Consider the following 22247-nt stretch of genomic DNA (forward strand, 5'->3'; position numbering starts at 1 on the left):
GACTCCAGATAGGGAAACAGTGAGGTCTGCCGATGCTGGAAATCAGAGTTGAGAGTGTGTTGCTGGAAAAGCACAGCAGGTCAGGTAGCATCCGAGGAGCAGGAAAATTGACATTCCGGGCCGGAGCCATCATTCCTGATGAAGGGCTCCGGCCCGAAGCGTTAATTTTCCTGCTTCTCGGATGCTGCCTGAGCTTCTGTGCTTTTCCAGTAACACACTCTCAACTCCAGATAGGAAAAGCCAATGCAACACTGGGAAAGTGCAGAAAAGTCCACAAAAGACAATTTGAAGGAACAAGTGAAAGCAATGAGCAACATTCTTCTAAACGCTAGGGAATAGAGGTCCAATCTTCTCAATATCCCTCCAATAGGACAATCCAGCCATCCCATGAATTAATCTCTGAAATAATTCCACAGAGGCCAGGATCCTATCGTCAGGTCACCCTTTATCTACATGTGGAGAGTTTTGACACTGCTCCAGGTCCCGCAGGGCCAGATGCCATAGTGAACAGGTCTGACACTCTTCTGACACTCCTGTTTATACCTGTCAGCCAGGGCTCTTTGATTGGACCCGATTAACAGCCCCAGCCAGGGAACTCACATTCTATGAGATCGACTTGGCTCATCATGTTACAATCATTGCATCTCTCCCTCGCTGAGTCTGAGGACACAGGCTGGCTGTTTTTTATAGCCCCTCCTGAGGCAAATTACCATCAGATCAGGTTCCTCCACCTCTGTCTCTGATACATGTAGCATGTAATACACAGAGGCTCACCTCTTGTGCCCGGAGCTTGGAATTCTTGGAAGAAATTCATTCCCCTATTTAGGTGGCAAAGGTATTAAGGCAGCTATATGCATTGTGTCTAATTCAGATTGCAAGGTATCTTCAATGCTTGATCGAGAGGGAGAACCCACGAGTTCCAGAACAGTTGGTAAGAGAGCGGAGGAGCCAGGCATATTTTACAGGTTTCATATCGTCCACTTGCTTGTCCAGGATTGTTCCATCTACTCAAACCTTATATGTCACTGGACTTGACCTCATAGCGATCATGCCTATTACACATGCGGGACCATTCCTACATCAAAGTTTGTTCCCTGAAGCAAACTGTCTCTCTTGTTTAGTGGAGTTTTGGTGTCTGGCATTGGCGTACCACCAAGTCCAGGAAGATCAGCTTTAACCTGATGCGGAGTCTTCTCCCCATTAGCAACCCTGCTGCAATAGGTTGCGTGAGAGTGGTCCTATAATCAACCGGAAACTGGGATAGTTTGGTATCGAGTGAAGTTGTAGGCTGTTTGTTTAAGCCTGCTTTCAAAGTGCTATTTCTGCCAGATCATTGGATGAAGGATGATATGGGGCCATCCTTATATGACGAACACCATTCGAGTTAGGAAATACCCTCTGGTAAACAATGGTCCATTAATTGTATCCAGCTTTCTGATTGATGCCTCTACTTTTGTCCGTAAGGCAAAAGGCACTGGGTGGACCTTGCAGAATCATGGAATTGCTTCCTGGTCAACAGGCAAGGTGGTCTTGATCAATGTATTTAATTAGGGCTTCACTCAGGCAGCCAATCTGCAATCGAAAAATGTTGAGCCAATCTAATGAATCTTTCTCAACCAATTTCACTCAATGCAGGGAAGTTTGAGGCTTATTTACACCTGTGTACGCATTACATGGAAGGTAAGTGCATTCTTGAATGCATTGTTTTCTCAAATGCCTTCAAGGCAGGTCATTTAGGCTAGTGAAAATATGCCATGGATCATCTACTTGTCATACCCCATAGGCTTTTGTTTGCTACACGTTAGAAAAACACTCATTAGAATTAATGGTGTAAATAGCACTGCTGTTGTTTATTAATTCATCCATAAATATTGATACTGAAAGTTTCTTTGAAACCTTTTTTTCTAGGTACACATAAGTCATTTGACTTTGGTATATGCAGCACAATCTTGAAATTTAGTACCAACACGAAAATAAGATTAACAAACAAAGAGGAGGACATCAAAAGATTCAGGAAGACATAAGCAGGTAATTGAATGCCAATATTGGGAAATTGTCATTAGGATAGACATGAGCTAGTGAGACTATTTTACTGTAGAGAAAGAAAAGGGTAAGAGAAGATTAAATTGATATTTTCTGAAGGATTTTGGTGGAAAGAATAGGGAAAGACCATTATTCCTGATTAGAAAGCTAGTGAGGCAGTGGCTGTAGATTTAGTGGTATTGCTGAGAAGGACAACATGGCCCATATTGTTATAAAGATGATTGTTTGAATGTGGAATACTTTACTACAGAGTGATTGAGACAGATCTCATGATATCTTGCGAGGGGAATTCAGCTATATATATTTGAAACAGGGGCATGATGTAAAGCAGTGGGATTAGTCTTGAATAACTTGAGTAAAGAATCACCATAATGGACAAAATCTTGCCCTTTCCACTGTGTGGGTACATTTGCCAAAAGAGGCCATTTTATTGGTGAAGAAAATGGTGCATGTGGATTCTGTCACTCTCCTCCTTAAATTGGTGGCATGAATGCCCGAGGATAGTCTTCCTGCCCCATAGCGAATTGAGGCCTCTAAGTGGGCAATTAGCACCCACATAAGGACTTAATTGAGCCGTGGTTGGCATTAATGACACGGAAGTGTTTGGGGGGTGAGGGGAAGGCCTTCCATTTGGAGAACATGACATGCAAATCCTACTATGTTTGATTGTGGGATCTCAGAATTGAGAGGGAAAGGTTGAGGAGGAGAGGTCACTGGCTCAGTGCACTTAATACTGAATTGATGGACCTAGTATTGGGAAGGGGTCCCTTCTAAAAGCCAACTTCTGCACGTGTTTCTGACTGCCTCCCCAAAATTCCCATGCAACCCTTCCCATACAAGCTGCCTACCTTTCATAATTCAGCTGTGCTTGCGATTCTTCCTCTAACTGGGCCTTGGGTGGATGCAGTACTGGTCGCAGCCACCACTGTCTCAGTGAGGCTGTTAAGTACAGAAGAACTGCCAACATTTGTAACCAGCAACCCTCAATGAGCAGGATTTCCCATCCTTGGAGTCTTTGATCCTGGGGGAAGGCTTGTTAAGTACAAGATATGGTTGGCCTTCTAGAAAAAGGCACAATTCACAGCCAATGGCCAATATCTCCATTGTCTCAATAAGGTTCCATCCAATGGGACAGGTAACCTTTGTCTCTGTGGGAATTTATTGGTCAGAGTACTGAGTATAGGAGTTGGGAGGTCATGTTGCGGTTGTACAGGACATTGGTTAAGCTACTTTTGGAATATTGCGTGCAATTCAGTCTCCTTCCTATTGGAATGATGTTGTGAAACTTGAAAGGGTTCAGAAAAGATTTACAAGGATGTTGCCAGGGTTGGAGGATTTGAGCTATAGGGAGTGGTTGAATAGGCTAGGGCTGTTTTCCCTAGAGCATCAGCAGCTGAGGGGTAACCTTATAGAGGTCTACAAAATCATGAGGGGCATGGATAGGATAAATAGACAAAGTCTCATTCCTGGGGTGGGGGAGTCCAGAACTAGAGGGCATGGGTTTAGGGTTAGAGGGGTAAGATAGAAAAGAGATCTAAGGGGCAACGTTTTCACACAGAGGGTGGTATGTGTATGGAATGAGCTGCCAGAGGAGGATTTAGGATCATTCGGCGCAGCCATTTTGGCACAAGTGATTTGGCGCGGTCTGTTTGGCGCAGCCTATTTTGCCGCAGACCCATTAAGGTGCAGAACTATTTTGGCGCAGATATATGGTAATCATCAACGAAAATCAACATAATAGTAGAATTATTAAATGGGTAGTTTCCAGTAGTTTGTAGTTATGGGTAGTTTCCAGTAGTTTGTAGTTATTATTAAAATAACTAGTCATCAAAGAAAAACAACTGTTGAGGGAACTTTACAAGTGATTAACGAGTGCCTAGAAAATTTTTCGAAACGATGCCTAACAGCAGAGCGCTGAAGAAGATGGTTCGTAGGACAAGGAAAGAAATTGCTATTTACCCAGTAAATCCAAGAAATTTGGAAGAACTTGTAATTCCAGATAGCTTTAAAACATATTCTGTTAATGAATGTAATGAAAAACAATTTTTACTAGCCGACAGCGGTAGCATCACCTGCAGAATTCTTACATTTGTAAGAAAAAGGATTGCCGAGTTTTTCCCCACCTCTATTTTCACAAGTTTATGTTATTTTAGGGGAAATAGATAAAGGTGTGTTCCCACTGTTGTATGCTTTACTCCCAAATAAGTTACAAACAACATATGATAAATTATTTGAATTATTTGAAATGTTCTGGAAATACAGCGTGAACGCCGCCCTACTATTATGTTGATTTTCATTGATAACTATCGTATATCTGCACCAAAATAGTTCTGCTCCTAAATGGGTCTGCGGCAAAATAGGCTGCGCCAAACAGGCTTCGCCAAATTGCTCGCACCAAAATGGCTGCGCTGAATGGTCCCACTCTGGCCAGAGGAAGTGGTGGAGGCTAGTATGATTGCAACTTTTAAAAGGCATGTGGATGGGTATATGAATAGGAAGGGTTTGGAGGGATATGGGCCAGGTGCTGGCAGGTGGGACTAGATTGGGTTGGGATATGTGGTTGGCATGGACAAGTTGGACCGAAGGGTCTATTCCCATGCTATACATCTCTATGACTCTATGAATGGTTCTAGGCCAAACCCAATACAAACAAGGTGACTAATCAAAACATGTCATGTGTTTATATTTATCTGTACACAACTGACTTGTTGATTTTTTTGTCAAAAGATTCAGATTACAAAATGGCATGCAGCAACAAAGATCTCTGCAGGAAGGAGCCAACTTGCCCGTAAGTTATCTTGTTATTCATAATACTTTTCTTATTTTGGCACAAGATTTCGGTGATACTCTGTTATGTACTTGTGAGGTCTGGAAATTTCAAGGTGATGCACTGTAAATTGGATTTTCCTTCCTTATTCTTCAACAACAATATAACAAATAACAAATTCTGTTATTTTTGCATTGCGGTTTTTGGAAGTGCAGGATAATATATTGCAATGAAGGCAATTATGTACCTGGGACCTCCTAAACTGGTTGATCTAGAAATTAAACATTGGGAGAAAAATGAAGAAATAAAAAGTAAAACATTAAATAAAAGATTTATGAAAGAAGCAACTTAGGCCCTGCTGAAATGAGGTTTCCATGGTTTTAATTGTTTCCTTTCTTGCCCTCCAAGATTAATTGACATGTCAGAACCATAAAACATGAACATATCTGAATAGCTGTGGCAAGACTAATTTATATCTTTGCCAGGAATCAGAAATGTCATGCTTCTTAAAGGGAAGTAGAGGACAAAGTTCTGTTTTTGCAAGACTGATGTTGGAGTGGAATGGATGTTACACAATTTGGGGTGCATCACAACATTATAGAATTTTCTTATGCATCAAGAATGGTAGTCATCATTATTCTAACAGCAATTTCTGACCTATTAGGCCTTTGCATTCCTTATTATCGATTCAAAAGTAGTGGAAGAAAGGTTGTTACTTAATTTTTGGAGCAACCTAAATAATATTTGATCGTGGTGGAATCTCCTTCACATGTTGTGAAGTGCTGCATATCTTGTAGACATGCAGTAATGTAGTTTTATTAAACTGCTCATTCTAATTTTGCTTAATAATTCCAGTAAAAGAGGTGTCATGTCTACAATTCCAAAATCTTGATTTGATTTGGTCTGATTTGATTTAATGTAATCACAGGTACCTAAGTGCAGTGAAAAACTTAGTTTTGCAAACAGTACAGACAGATCATAGTAAACAAAGAAATATAGATCATATGGTGCTTAGGTAGGGCGCGGCATACAATGAGATCAATGTTATTTGAAGTTTAATAGTCCTTTCGGCAGTCTAATAATAGTAGGGAGGAAACTGTTCTTGAACCTGTTGGGATGTGTGTTCAATCTTCTGTATGTTCTGCCTGACAGAAGAGGTTAGAAGAGAGCATTACTGGTGGGAGGTAGGAGGAGTCTTTGATGTTGTTGGAAGCTTTTTTGTGACAACGAGCAATGCAAATGGAGTCCATGGCTGGGAGGTTGGCCTCCATGATGGTCTGGGCTGTGCACATGATTTTCTGTCTTATAGTCTGGGGCAGAGCAAAACGCTGTACCAGGCCATTAGAAGTCAAACTTTAAATAGGGTCTGACTAAATTAGCATTCAATCTAATGTTATAAAAACATATTTTTGTATGGTTATTAAATAACTGAGAGAGGTATGCTGCCATTTTGCTGCTTTTGGTAGCATTTTAAAATGGAGACATCAAATTTCATTCTTCAACATTGACCTACCAATGAATCATAGCAGGACGATGACTGGGAGAAGTGACGAAGAAATTAATCTGCCTTCACACTGCAGACTGTTAGTTGAGCATTGCACTGTTGTATCACACCACTAATAGACAGAATAGATGATTCTGCGGTTTCACTTGCATTATTTTTGTCAGTGAAATACTATGTTTGGTGTCAGCAGATTTATCCTTTTCCCCCACTATTCGTAGCGACTAATGGATGTTTCATTAAGCTGGTGAATTTTAATTCTTGCAACCTATTGTCAGGTACGGGTATAACCAGAATAATTAATTCATTGAAGTTGGATTTTGTAGATCATCTGCCCACTTTAAAGCAGCCAAGCTAGATAACAGCTTTGGATCACTTTGTTACAAAATCACTAAATTTCATAATCTTGTCTATAGAACAAAGCTATTTCAATCTAAAATGTAAACAATGTATATTTTAAAATAATTATATGCTGAGCATAGCACATTGCATTTGATAGTGACTGAAAACAAGTGTTATTGTGTACAGTGAGGTAGTAATTCAGAGGGTATAATAAAAGTACAAAATGCTGGACAGACTCAACTGGGTGTGGCAGCATCTGGGGAGAGAAACATAAATATTTTGTGTCTGATGTGACTCTTCTTCAGAACTTTAGGTACTTTTTCTTTTCAGATGCTGCCAGACCTGCCGAGGTACAGTTTAGCACTATTTATTTTTACTTCAGATGTCCAGCTTCTGTAGTATTTTACTTTATTTGGGTGCAGTGTGAATTTAAATATAAATTATTAAAAATGCAAAATCAGATAATGAGAATGGCGTTGTTGGATTATTGTAAAAACCCAACTTGTTTATTCCTGTCTTTAAAGGAGGGAAATACCAGTCCCACACAAGCGTGGTTGACTCAGTTGTACCAAACCACTATGACAACTCTTTTGCTGGAGTTGTTCAAAAATGAGGCCAGTATCAGGATTGGGCAATAAATTTCAAACTTGATAGTGACGCTTACACTTGAGATTGACAAATACTTAGCTTTCTCTTCTTTGCTGAAACTTCTCGTCAAAATAATTGTCAGAGCAGGTTTAAGATTTCACAACACGATTTCACAACATGTGTTGCAAAACTTAATTCTTGTGAATTGTAACTTTCTGGCAAGCCTTGCTATTATGTTACATGGGTGGATGTTTGTTAAATATGATGAAATATGCTGATGAATTTTATTACAGTCAAAAATTTGATGGCTGTAGAAAACTCACTACTCCTCCATGGAAGAAGAACTGAGGGTTACAAAAGCACAGAGTAAACTTTAGATGGGAAACTCAAATGTTCATTACTATACAGAGGTTTATTAAATCATGTGGGGCATGGATAGGGTGAATAGCCAAGGTCTTTTTCCCAGGGTAGGGGAAGTCCAAAACTAAAGGGTAAAGGTTTAAGGTGAGAGAGGATAGATTTCAAAGGGACCCAAGGGGCAATTCTTTTCATGCAGATGGTGGTGTGTGTATGGAATGAGTTGCCAGAGGAAGTGGTGGAGGCTGGTACAACATTTAAAAGGCATCTGGATAGGTACGTGAATAGGAAGGGTTTACAGGGATATGGGCCACTTACTGGCAAATGGGACTAGATTACCTTAGATATCTAGTCAGTGTGGACAAGAAGGGCCTGTTTCTGTGCTGTATAACTCAATGACTATGATTATGAAAAGAATCATTTGGTAGCACTACTGACCAAGTTGGCTGAGTCTTGGAGGACATAGCTGTCAGACTAAGTCTGCAGGAAGTGATGAGAGAACCATCAAGAACGAAATGCCTACTTGATCTCATCTTCGCTAATCTACTTGTTGCAAATGCATCTGTCCACAGCAATATTGGTAGGATTGACGACAGCTCAGTCTTTGTGGAGACAAAGTCGTGTCTTCATGTTGAGTAAAGCCCCTATTGTATTGTGTGGCTGTACTACCGTGCTAAATGGGAGGGAATTTGAATAGAGCTAGCAATCTGCTAAATACTGACCTTGCCAGCAATACCCATGTAATATGAATAAATAAAAAAGCACAAAGAATCTGCAACTTCATGGCCCAGCATTATTTCTGCTGTACTGTTACCATCAAGCTGGCTGACCAATGGGTTAGCATTAAGTTTAGGGTCAGTGCCGAGTGTAAGAACAAATGCCAGAAGCAACATCAGGCATATACGAAAATGAGGTATCAACCCGTATAACATACAACAACAACACGCAACATAAAACCACTTGCATGCCAAACAGTGGATTTAACATGCAATAGAAAGGGCTATGTAATCCTACAATAAATAAATCAGATATAAGTTCTGCAGTCCTCTCACACATTCTGTGTAAATGGTGTCAAAAATTTAAGCATGTAACAGGAATAGGATAATGTACAAATATTTACATCTTCAATGATAGGGGACCCCAGTACATCTGTGCAAAAGATAAGGCTGATGCATTTACATTCATCTTAAGCCAGAAGTGGGCAATCCATCTTGGACTTTTCCTGAGGTCCCCAGTACCATAGATGCCAATTTTCAACCAATTTGATTTATTCCTCATGACATCAAGAAATATCTGAAGGTGGTGGATATGACAAAGATTTTGGATCTGACAAAATTCCACCAGTCGTACTGAAGAATTGTATGCTAGAACTAGCCATGTCCTTATTAAGCTGTTCCAAAACAGCTAAGGTGCTCGTATCTTCCCAGCAGTATGGGAAATTGCCCAGCTATGTTTAGTCTTCAGTAGCAAGACAAATCGAACCTGGCCAATTACCATGCTGTCAGTCCATTTTAAAATTGAAGGAATCATCATCAGTGCTCATCAGCAGCTTGCGCACGACTGCTCAGTTTCGGTTTAAGCAAGACCACTCAACTTTGGATCCTATTGTAGGATTGGCTCAAGTATGGACAAAACAGCTGAACTCCAGAGGTGAGATGAAAGCAATTCCTTGACATTGATGCATCATTTGATAAAGAGTAGCATCAAGGATCCCTAGTAAAACTCAAGTCAATGGAAATCAAAGGGAAGGCTTTCTGCTATTTGGAGTCAGGCCTAGAAGAAAGGAATACCGTTGTAGCCATAAGTGGTCACTCACTTCAGCCCAGGATATAACTGCAGAAGTTCCTCAGGGTCATGTTTATGGCTCAGCCACCTTCAACTGATTCAGCAATGACCCTTCCTCCATTGTAAGGTCAGAAGTATGGATATTCACTGATGATTGCACAATGGTCAGCACCATTCGTGACTCCTCAGACTCCTCATTCTAATTCCAAAGAAGTTTGTAGTCATATGTAATGAGATCTGGACAGTATCCGGGCTTGGATTGATAAGTGGCAAGTAACATTTGTGCCACACATGTGCCAGGCAATGACCATCATAAGGAAACTTCAACCATGCTTGACATTCAATGCCATCACTATTACTGAAGCATCTACTGTCAACATCCTGGGTGCTACTATTGACCAGAAACTGAATTGGAACAGCTGGAATTAAATTCAGAGCCTGTAAGAGCAATTCAAAGGCTAGGAATTCAGTGATGAATAACTCACCTCGTGACTCCTCATTGTCTGTCCAATATCAACAACACAGGAGCGGCGGTCTGAAAGCTAGTGCTTCCAACAACACAGGAGTGTGTGAAATACCCTCCAGAGCAAAGTGACCTACACACATATCCACAAGGCCTGTTTAAAAATCACATGTTCAAAAGCGAAGATTATTTCCCATCAAGTGTTGAATCATCAGAATCACCAAATGTTTCAGAACTGAAAACATGGCAGCATCCACTCTATGTTGGAATTAGTTTCAACTGAAGAAAAGCCACATGGACTGCTGAAGCTGATGTGGCGGAAAAGACAAAAATAAAGTGCATGCTTGCAACTCTAACTGAGCACTATTTACACTGAGGAGGATAATAGGAGAAGAATGGAGTAGTCACAACATAGTCATTCTGGCTTTCCTATCAGTACAACCTCTCCTTAAGAGCAGCTTGGTGAAAATATTTTTCTCTTCATAATTATCCAGTTTTCTATTGAAAGCCATAATTGTCTTTTGGACAGTTTTTTTCTAGACCCTCACCACTTGCTGTGTATAATTTTTTTTTCCCTTGTTGCCTTTGTTCCTAACATTGTATCTTTAAATCAGTGTTCTCTAGTTCTTGTCCTTCCAGCCACCAGGAATGTTTTTCCCTGTCTACACTAAACAGACCCTATTAATCTTTAATAAATACAAAGGAACTGTTTGTTTTGTGACACCTTATCGAATTTCTGTGGAAGTCAATGTTCACCACATTACACCACTGATCTCATTCAACTTCTTTGTTATATCTTCAAAAAATCTCACCGTTGTTAGTAAAGAAACATTTGCATTACCAACTCCTTTCCAATATATGAAGTTCTACCATGAAATGTTTGGCATTGTTTCTGAATCAGATTTGGTTAAATTTCATGAAGTGTACAAATATCAGTTGAAGATTACTGAACTATTCAGATTGTCATTTCTTCATTTTTAGAATACTGATAATGCTGACATTTTGTTTCCTACTCCTGTTCACAGTGGGGAGAGTGGTGACAGAGCACTTTGAGGCAACTGGGTATCCTGCTAGGCGAGATATGATGGTAGATGGAAAGTGGCTGGCATTTGAAGAATTAATTTGCAATAAATATACATACCTCTGCTTCTCCATGGCTCATTTGATATTTTGGAGCTTGTCAAAAAGTTGGATGTTGTGTTTCTCACGTTTTAACAGTGACTACAATTCAGAAATACTTAATTGGTTCCGAGATGAGGTAGTCTCATGGTCCTGCTAATTAAATACTTACCTTGATTTCTTTATGGTGCAAAAACTTCACAGAAAAAGTTATTTTAACTAACTGGTGGCGAATACGAGGAACTCAAGATATTTTGGATTAAAGAGACTTACAGTGATACCAAAAAGAGAATAAATCTGAGGATTGGGAGTATTTTAGAATTCAGTACACAAAGACCAAGACAATTACAAGGAAAGAGAAAGAGAATATTGGAGTGACGAGCATGAAGGAAGATTGTCAATATTCTACATCATATATAAAAAAGAAGGGATTAATGAAAGTAAGCATTGTCATTTTAGAAGCAGAAACAAGTGAAATTATAATGGAAGAAAGGAAATGGCCATTAAATAAGTCAATCCATCCTCACAGCAGCAGAAGCAAGGAACTTTCCAGAAATAATAGTGAATCAAGTGTACAGCGAGATTGCAGAAGTTAAATTCTAATTAAAAAAAACTGGATAAATTATTAGGAATAACTTGCAACAAATTGCATGAAAATCTGCATCTGTGGCCAGAATTTTCCCGTCTGGAATTAGAGAATGGTGGTGAATCAGTTTCATGGTATCATTTCTCCAGGACTCAGGATTAGTATTCTTGCATAACTGTGTGCTGCTCAGCTCATTATTTTTGCAAGTGAGATGTTGGCCAAGTTACTTGAGATGGAGGCCTTGCCACAGTTGGGCCTTTCTAGTTTCCATGTTCTGGCCCACTGACACCATCTCAGATGCTGCAAGCCAGTAACTGCCCTTCATACTGTGGCGCTTGCCCCAAAACTCTCAACTGATGCCATTGAAGAAAGATGCTGCTGGACAGGGTGGTGGAGAGAAAGCCAGATGTCTTCCTGGCTGACTCCAACAGGAGGCCTCCCCAACAGGCTCTCACAACATGGGCAGATTTAGTAACACAGCTGAGTGCTGTGTTTATCATCAGAAGGGGTGGCCAGCACTACAGGAAGAAGGTCAGTGATCTCCTATGCTCAATAGGGTATGTGGCTCCATATTATCTCTGTTGCCTCATAGTTATAGGGTCTTCACTCATTCTAACAAATGCATTTCACCGAGGCTGATGGACTAAAACTCTCAGCATCACATGCCATTCAAAGGCTCTTGCCCATCTCATCCTCTGCAATGATCAACCCTTCAAGCACCCTGTACTTTCTGTTCACTCAAGGATAACTCACCACCTCTAATGCTGGTGACCACTAAAAAGCTGGTCCTCAACTAGGTATATTCAAGCATATTAAAGCAACGTTGTAGTGCTGTACATTCTGAAACACTGAAAGGATTGAAATGAAGAGTTATAAGGAACTTGCTCAAGATTCGCGCCAATCTGGTGACTCTTATGAGAGACTGAATTGCAGATGGACTTAACTATCACATCCTCACTGATGGTTTTAGAGCTGATCAACATTAACATCATGCCATGTTAATACACTTGCTCATTTCTGTTTTATCCCTAAAGCTGATGCAGGGCTGATTATGCATAGCCACTGTAGTCTGTGTTTCGCTGAAGACCAACTGTACACTTTAACATGAAAAATAAAACATTTAATGTGCAAGAAAAAAAGTGAAGCCAATCTGGTGCAGACTCTATCAAGTATTTGCCATCACAGCTCTATTAGAGGAGAGTCATGATTTGGAGATGCCGGTGTTGGACTGGGGTGTACAAAGTTAAAAATCACACAACACTAGGTTATAGTCCAACAGATTTTGGCTAGCTTTCGAAGCAGTGAAAGGAGGTAGCAGTCATGATTTGTTAAGAAACCCTGAGGTTTTTGACTTATCAAATACACAATGGCAACCAAGTCTCTGTATTCCATTGAGAATAGACTTTTGTCAGTATGCCTCCAATGAAATGCTGTCTCATGTTCCTCCCATTCCTCATGTTCCCTCTTGTATCAACTCCTGATGACCTTTCACTCTCCTTTCCATACTGCCCCCTCCTCCATTTCACTAGAATACCTTTACATTACAATTAGTGTGCCTGTTTTACCTCCAGACTCCATGACTCCTAAGGTTCCCATACCTGTGCTGACCCTATACCCTCTGCAAAGACTGAGTAACCAGTAAACTGTTTGACACCTCCCCCACTCCCTCCCTTTGGTTCCACCTTATTATCTCCAATTGCCTCTGCCAGTGTTACTATTCCATCAACAAGCCAGTATATGAGGACCACTCCCAGAATTGAGTTGTCTGTTTTATCCTGGATGCTGCGATCAACCCCCTTTCAGCAACCTAACCCCCATGACTGACTGTGGCTCACCCATTGAAATGACTTGGTAGGATAGCCTCGACTGACTATGGCCCATATTGCAGACTTACCTCTCAATGACATTCTAACAATGGCCTACTTGTAATCCTCAGACTGCTTACTTGATCTCGAGAATCAATCCGTGGATTCCAATAGCTTAGACCACAGGACTCATATAGGCCAAGTGTCTGAGTGACTGGGGTTAACCCCTGGGCTGAAATTGGAATATCCCTTTGGCTGACCTTGGCAGTATTGCCTGATTGACTGGAACTTGGTCTCAGCCCATACATATACTCATCCTCTTTGACTTTCACACATTGCCAGTTTTTCAAGGACATGAGTATGTCTCCTGCATAAACGGCTAGACATTGCTGTAGCACCATTTCTGTGCAGCAACATGTCCACTCTACCTCTGACTGAAATGTTTACTCTTCAGTGCTCCTCAATGAAATTCTGTACCCACCATCTAAAGTGCATTTCTGTCGATGGCAAGATTCTGATTTATTTGGTATCTTGGACTGCATAACTAGAGGTATATAGTATGAAAGCAGGATGTTTTGCTGAAACTTTACAAAGTTCTGGTTAGGGAGCAGATAAAGTACTGCATCCAATGCTGATCACCAAATTTTTGAAAGGATGTGGAGAGGGTACACTGGAGATTTACCAGAATAGTTCCAGGGATGAGGGACGTTAACTACAAAATTTGATTGGAAAAGTTGGTGTTCTTCTTGAAGCAAAGGAGTTTGAGGAGAGATTGCATAAGGGTGCAAGTGACAGGTTCAGAAAATGTGGACAATGAAAAACTGTTTCCATTAATTGATGACATTAGGGTTAGGGAACACAGATTTAAAAGAGGCAACAGATTTGGTGGAATGTGAAGGAGGTCTTTTTAAACAGCAAAGGGTAATGACCTAGAAGGTCTCTCCTTATGAGGTTGGTGGAAGCAGAGAAGATTAATGTTTTCAAAAGGAAATTAGGTAGAAACTTGAAGGAAATAGACTTGCAGAACTATGAGGATGGACTTGGATGGAGCTCACTTGGATTTTTGAGAACTGGCTTGGATAAAATGCCTCTTTCAGTGTTGTTATGAGTTATGGTTATTTCAATTTGGATTCATTTATGGGAACTGTGAATTGGAAATTTTACAATAAGCAGTTGTAAACTCACTAAAGATCACATTCCCCCTGAGTGTTGATGCTGGAAATTCTCCACATACAGTTCGTAAACAGGAACACTTGTCATTGGGAAAAGCAGATTCCCACTTCATTTTCTTATGTTCTCACAGAGAGCATAGAATGCATCTCATGTGTTTGATACATTTCCATTAACCTTTTGATTTTTATTACAGTGCCCTACGAGGGCTGTCAAAACTGTAAGTGGTTTACATTTAAAAGAGTAGAGTGCTTATTATTCAAAACAGACAGCCTCAAAATATCATCCAATCCATATGCTCAGGAGAAGGTCATGAGCTTGAGACTACCACAGATGTTTGAGCATGCAATTGACATTAAACTTCAGTGAAGTATTCAGAGGTTTACTACTCAGAGCTGTCATTTTTAAATAAAGCTTTAAACTGAGGCCCTATGTGTCTTCTCGAGTGGCCATAATCTCATTACATTATTCAAGAAGGAAAAGAGGAATTCTTTCAGTTGCCAGGCTAATTTTTATTCCCATAACCAAGTACAAACAAATTATGACATCGTTTATGAGATCTTGCTGTGCAAATTGGTTGATGTTTTTCTTTGCATGACAATTGAGTCTTCAAAAGTACTTTCTTGGCTGTAAAGTACATTTTGGTATCATGGAATCAGAAAAAAAGTGCTGCATTAGTCTAAATTCTTTCTTTTCTTCAGTTTCCCAGTGGTCAGCAATTGTAGTCTTTCATCTGGTCAACATGATTTCATTACTTGTGCACTTAATTTCTTCGTATTTTTAACTATCATTGAATACCAAAACATTGTATAGCATTGTATCATGGCAACATCTTTTGTTTTGACAAGCTAAAAGAAAGGGAAGACATGGAAGTTCACAATTTGAAGGTGTTGAACTCAATATTAAACCCAGATTGAGTACTAATCCCTGTAGAACACCACTGCTCATAGAGCTCCAATCCAAAAGGCAACTTTCCATTACCACCCACTGACTCCTACCATCAAGCCAAATTTTGTATCCAATTGGTAATATCTCTCTGAATCCCATGTGATCTAACTTTACTAAATAGACCACCACATGGAATCCTGTCAAAGGCTTTACTAAAGTCCGCGTAAGCAACATCAACCAGTTTGCTCTCATCAATTTGTTTGTTAACTTCCTCAAAAAGTACAACCAACTTTGAGAGACGCGATTTCCCACACATAAAGCCATGCTGACTATCCTTAATCAGGCCTTGCCTCTCCAAATGCAAGTTAATCCTATTTTTCAGAATCACCTCCAACAACATAGAATGCCCTGCCTGCAACAGTAGTAGACTCACTAACATTAAGGGCATTTAAATTGGATAAACATATGGATGATAATGGAATGGTGTAGGTTAGATGGGCTTTAGATGTATTTCACAGGTCGGCGCAACATCAAGGGCTGAAGGACCTGTACTGCGCTGTAATGTTCGATGTTCTGTTCCAAGATCACTGTGACAGAGCATTGGTATAATTTCTGGATTAAAACATCAGTTCTTGTAGAGGCTATGTCTAATACATTCACTGTTATCAAAACCCTTGCTCATAATCATGTCCAATTCTATTTAGCTAATTTTACTGTAACTCACATCTTCAGGAATCCAAAGCGACTAAGTTCCTCAATGAGGTTTTCAGTTATTATACATACTTTTAATCAAATTCCCTTGCTCCCCACAGACCAATGATTATCTATTAATCATATGAATAGTTCTTTTAAATATAGAAATAGCAATTTAATTTAGTGCTAATTTCAATATTTTATTCTTGCAGCAGTTCATTATGATGTAGTCTGGCTCAAGCTGCCATTCAGCTGCTGAAGTTAATGATTGCAATTTGCATTTTGGCAGGAAGAGGAGCTAGATATTGCTTAAATGGATAAAGACTGCAAAAAGCTATGGAACAGACACATTTGGGAGTCTTCATCTGTGAAAATAACTAGCATCCAAGCTCATTGGGAGTTTTGGGTTTTATTTCAAAGGAAATGGACGATAAGAACAGGGAGGTTTTTGTGTACTAGTCAGACCACAGCTGGGTGGACAGTTTAGAGGCTCCCTTATCTAAGGAAAGGTATGTTGGCATTGGAGGCCATCCAAAGTAGGTTAACTAGGCTGATACCAGGTATGAAGGGACTGTTTTATGATGTGAGGTTGAGATGAATGGGTCTGTTCTCATTGGAATATAGAAGAATGAATTAATAAAATATACAAGATTTGTAGAGGACTTGACAGGGTATATGCGATAGGACTAAAGGATTTTAAAATGAAGGAATCTTTGTAAATTGATAGGTCATTATTAAAAAAAGGGAGATGTATGATGATACTATGGCTTTTAAAGGTATATTTGTTCTTTTTTTAATGAAGAAAGGTTGAGACAGAGGTGATGAGCAGTCTGCTCCAATGTAATAAAGTAAATAGCTTTGAGACCTAAGGGCATTTTTAAAAAGTTGGACCAATAAAAGTAGCCTGAATGGGTGGAGTCAGGCTCCGAAAGAACCAGGGTTTTGGTTTAACCTTTAGTACTTTCTAGGATTTGGAAGCTGTTCCATTTCTCTGCCACAGACGTTCCTCCAGATGTTTTTTTCTCCTGGTTGGAGAATTGCATGTGAGACAATCTATTTTACTGAATTTGCCTTTGCCAAGAGTGTGTGGGATGTTACTATATTGGAATAGTTCCTGTTTAGTAGTTAAGCATTATTATTCTATTAAGTTTTACAACAGAATTACCAATTCTTCTATCTTTTGTTTGTATTTTAACTGTAGAGTAAGAATAAAGTGTGTTTTGCTTAATGCCAAGTTATATAACTAATCGTATTACATCTGGAACACAGCACATTGCACTTGCCTTTAAATAAGAAAAAGTTAGGGTCGAGGCTATCCCCTTGATATATTTGAAGGGGTTTGTTTTGGTCCATAACAGGGAGTCCAAATTGATAAAATAAACTTACATGATTACATGATTTTGGGCCCGGAATACCTGCAAAACAGCATTTGATCATGAGATTTACTTGTATTAATTGTGTCCAAGTCATGTACACATGGCCCTGATACACTTTGTGTGTTTAGTCCTTTTTATACTTTCATCCATGGTTCAACTGCACTCCTAGTGCAGAGTTTTGCCTACCTCAGGGATGGCTTCAAACAGACCTTGAAGCTACATCCCTCATTTAAAATTTGCTCTTTGATCTGATGAAATGAATAGATTTTACAACCTTCCAGGGTTGACTGAATGCTTTTAAACTATTGTGTCTCTTAATACCAGAGATAAAACATCTCCATCTGCAAAGATTGAACCATCATGCTTCCAGTCATTTTTAACCAAGTAAGTTCACCTGTTTATGATCTTACTTTTTTGAAAATTGGGACTATGTTTACTAAAGAGGGTAAAGGTCATAAACCCCAACCTGGTATTAATTGTATTTACTTCTTAGCTGCTTTTATTCGTTTCTCAACCAGGACTCTATTTTCTGTACTTAAGAGTTTGATTCCTAAAACTAAAAATTATTTTCTGAAATACATGAAGTACAAACTAAATATTCAAACAATTCCTTTTTCTATCCATTTGTTCCTTTGTTTTAGCTCTTCTTTCCTTCCCTCTTTTATTTCCTTTATGCTTTCCCTTAATTTCCTGTTTTCTTTTTCCTTTCATTTTTACTTCTTTCTATCTAAGCTTCTAGCATCCAACCTGCCAATGACAGTATGGAATTTTGTGCATAGTTTTTAACTCTACTGTCAAAGTGCTTTTATACCAAAGCCAAGCTGTTTTTAAATGATTGCTGGGTATTTCACCCCATCAGTTGGAAGGTCACATGTTGTAAACTTGTAATGAAGGCATTTGATGGCCAACCTGCAGGATTTGTTTGGGACCAGTTGTATGTTCCTTGGACGATGGCTGCAACTGCAATGTTCTCAGCATCATTGAGCTCAGTTTGATAAATGTTTAAGTACACACTCAGCCTCTGTGGTAAATTTGTTTAAATCCTGTTTTCTGTGGATATGCTCAGTACGTTGGGACATTATCTGTCATTTAGATTAATTTATTTTCTCGGACCCTGCAGCAGTTTAGCTTCGCTATTTGTAACTACATTGCATGAAATCTTTATTCTAATGATGCTTCACATTAAGTCTAGTACCTCCAATAGGCAAAATTGAATTGCATTGGAAAATAACTCAAGGCATCTTGACCTTTAATTACTTGTTTTAACGATAATTAAGAACTTGTGTGGTAAGCATTTGCTGCATTGACACTAATCACACCAAGTCATTTGTTTTTATTTGGTGCTTTCACCTTCATGTTTAGGTGATTTGCAGGAATATGCTAAAGTAGAAGAAGCTAAGCCAAAAAATTGGATCTTAGGAGGTCAAAAACTAGATTAAAAATGAGTGCTGAGAATGGTCTTAAAAGAGAAATTTCTCTGAGAAGCGTAATGAAGGGATTCCAGAACCATTGGCTCTCAATGGCTGAAGGCATGGCTGTTAATGGAAAAACAATAAAGGAATGTTCAAGAGACCAAGGCCAGAGTAACTAAGCATTTTTATGAATCATAGACTTAGAGGTATCTATAGAGATAAAAGAAGAATCAAACCATTAGTTATTTAAACATAGCTACGACAATTTTTGTTTGCTTTGTTTGTTTGATGTATTGGTATCACATTTAGTGAGTTACAGTGAAAAGTGTTGTTTTGCATGCTATACAGGCAGCTCATACCATACAAAGTGCATCAGGAACACAGAGCAGAGTGCAGAATACAGTGTTACATACAGCTGCAGAGCTGGTGCAGAGAGAGAGATCAGAATTAACATTTGAGAGGTCCATTCATACTGTGGGATTGAATAAACATTGAGAATGTGACTAAATGGAACCAGATAGGGGAAGCATAGAGTTTTAGTGAAGTTAAAGTTTATCAAAGGTAAAAGATCAGAACTGGCCAAGACAGCATTAGAAAGAGACCAGAGGTGATAGTGACATGGATGAGGGATCCAGCAGTAAATGAGCTGAACCAGAACAGATAATAAGTAATCTTGATGATGGTGTTGAAAAATAAAAGGAGCTTGAGGGCGAAGATGAAGACGTTGTCAACTGTTTATTTTTTCCATGTTTAATTGGAAGATATCACAACTTATTGGAACAAGCAATTTAACAACATGAGGCAGTCGAGGAAAAAGGAAAGCTTGACCTTGTCTGTGCACAAACAGAAGCTGAATGCATGCATCTGCATGATGTTGTCAAGGAGCAGTATGTAACTGTGGACAGATTATTTCACACAGTGCCAACATGTTTTAAGAAATTTTAGAATATCTGAATAATTAATTGTAAGACTGCAAGATCTACACTTTACCAAGTCAAGGACATCACCAAACACTAAAGTCCATTAGAAACTCTGTTGGTCATAATTCTTCTGAGGTTAGTGATGACTTGACATACGATGTGTGTATTAGTTGTTCTTGTAGATTTTTGTCTCCAGATATTCTTGCTAAATATTCATCCCCATTATTATCTAGCTCTGTGAAGTCCAGGGAACAGATTCTATTCCTTTGCTCCATAAGCTAATATATCATTTGAAAGATGTCTTCAGTATAACGTGGATTCGCCTGTCACTGCACCCAGGCATAATTGACAAGGGCACATATTTGGTCAGTTTCAAATGATCCTTTGCCAAAGCTGTGCTGACTCCTTGAGGTCTATTGTCACACTAATTTTGAAAGAAAACTCTGTGTATCTCTTTTACATCCATTGGCACAAGTGGAATTTTTTCTCTTGATTGCTAATTATAAAAAGGCATAATAAGTTCTTACAAACAAAATTTTATAATAGTCTTTTAGGAAAGCTTTGAACATCTATCACAATAGCTCTCTCATATATGAGTTAAAATTATGTTAACATGTGGTAGACTTGGATGCATAATGGTATATGAAGTCAGTTAAACATTGTCAGTGGTGTCATCTTTCTGAGATATCTGTGTTCCTTTAACTCTAGCCTTTTGAGCATCCCTAATTTTAATTGCTCAATTACTGATGGTCATATCTTCAGCTGCCTATTCCCAAGCTCTAGAATAGCCTCCCCTCACTTCTACTCCTGTATACTTCCATTCCCCCTTTAAAACAATCCTCAAATCCTACAGCTTTGGGCAAGTTAATTCTTTTGGTATAAGTTTATAGAAAATTTATTGAAACAAAGAAAAAAACATAACTAAAAGTAAAAATTCTTATTACAAAGTATCAGAGTTCTCACAAAGAGGTTAGTGAAATATTTATTACTTCTATTGTTTGAGCGATGAATTTGCGTTTTTCTTTTAGCAACTAAGACCTTGTATTGATTTTGTCAATTAAATTGAAAAGTCAGGTAAAGAGAAAGCATGCAAATCAGATAAACTGTCATTGAATTCATTGGGAATATATCTTGGACATAGAAAATATCATATTATGGTAGCAATCTTTGGTGCAATCAAAATATCATTGAATCTTATAGAGAAGGTTTCACCGACAAATCCTTTGGCCATCCTTTAGGCATGTTGGAAAAAGAATATCTTTATTTATCTCTTGAAGATGCCATATTGGCAAAGGAAAGCCAAACTTGACATGAAGAACAGCATTTGAAACAGTAGAAACATTGAGATTTCAGTATTCCTGATGAAGGGCTAATGCATGAAACGTTGATTCTCCTGCTCCTTGGATGCTGCCTGACATGTGCTTTTCCAGTGCCACACCCTTCGACTCAGGTTTCAGTATTAGTATTACAGCAACAATCTAAGTAAACAATAAAATTTCAACAACTTTAAACAATTAAAGCTACCACAAAATAACAAAATGATTGTAATACAGGAAGGACCTGTACTTCCAACAATGACCAAAATCACGAAAATAACCACAAAACCTCAAATGCCTATCAATGATCAAACAATGCAACATTTGCCTACAATACTCCCAGCAGAAAAAAATAAACTTAGGATCAATGTTCGCTCTGTTATTTCTTCTGTGCAGAATTCCAATATCCAAACATGGCAACAACTAGAGGAAGCAGGAGCCATGCATTAACATTAATCAACACGTGCAAAACATCCCAGTAGCTGCTCAGTCACACAGGTTGGAGACAACATTATTTTGCAACCATTTGCTGAATCAGTGAATTGTTAGACGTGAAAAGCACAATTCCTACGATTTCAAACAACTTCTAGATTGGGCATCAAATAAAATGGAGAATGGGTCAGCATTGCAAATGTACAAATGTCACATGGAAGAACTACTTCATTTCTTCAGGGAAGCTAAAGATATTATTCAATGCTAATAATGGAGAAGTCTAACTACCACATAATTCTCATGCATTGTTGCAGTTACATCATTGCAAGTTTCTTCAATGAGTTTGATTATATCTCTGATCCAACAGAAGATCTCCAATCTCTCAATGGAGATAATGCAAAATTACCATTTTTACCTCAATTGTTTATATGTGGTCAAAGAATTTTCTGATCTAGGTGTCAAAACAGATGAATTATGTCAAAGACTTGGTGAGGTAGGAGAGATTAGGGAAGAATGTACAGTCAATGTAAAAAGAAGTAACCAAAGTAACTCATGTGAGAATTTTATAACAGTTTATAAACACAGTTGGTTCTGATATAACGCAATAGTTTGTTCTCATGTTATAAGGAAATTGTGCAATTGCCACCCCATTTAAATCAATGGGATCTGTATTGTATTATAGCC

General features: G+C 38.8%; 1 protein-coding gene across 5 annotated transcripts in view; it reads left to right on the plus strand.

The window, feature by feature from the left end:
• The window catches only part of LOC122564409 (uridine phosphorylase 1-like), a 114947-nt gene that overhangs the window by 33158 nt on the left and 59542 nt on the right, over positions 1-22247 (plus strand). For 3 of the 5 annotated variants that reach the window (XM_043719222.1, XM_043719224.1, XM_043719223.1), the window contains exons 2-4: positions 1909-2028; positions 4771-4831; positions 17808-17867. In XM_043719222.1, the coding sequence (XP_043575157.1) occupies positions 4785-4831; positions 17808-17867 (107 nt within the window). In that variant the 5' untranslated portion in view covers positions 1909-2028; positions 4771-4784. The remainder of the gene's footprint in view (positions 1-1908; positions 2029-4770; positions 4832-17807; positions 17868-22247) is intronic. The other 2 variants (XM_043719225.1, XM_043719227.1) reach the window with 1 other exon arrangement.

The sequence above is a fragment of the Chiloscyllium plagiosum genome, chromosome 29 (genome assembly GCF_004010195.1).
Source record: "Chiloscyllium plagiosum isolate BGI_BamShark_2017 chromosome 29, ASM401019v2, whole genome shotgun sequence".
NCBI classification, from domain to species: domain Eukaryota; kingdom Metazoa; phylum Chordata; class Chondrichthyes; order Orectolobiformes; family Hemiscylliidae; genus Chiloscyllium; species Chiloscyllium plagiosum.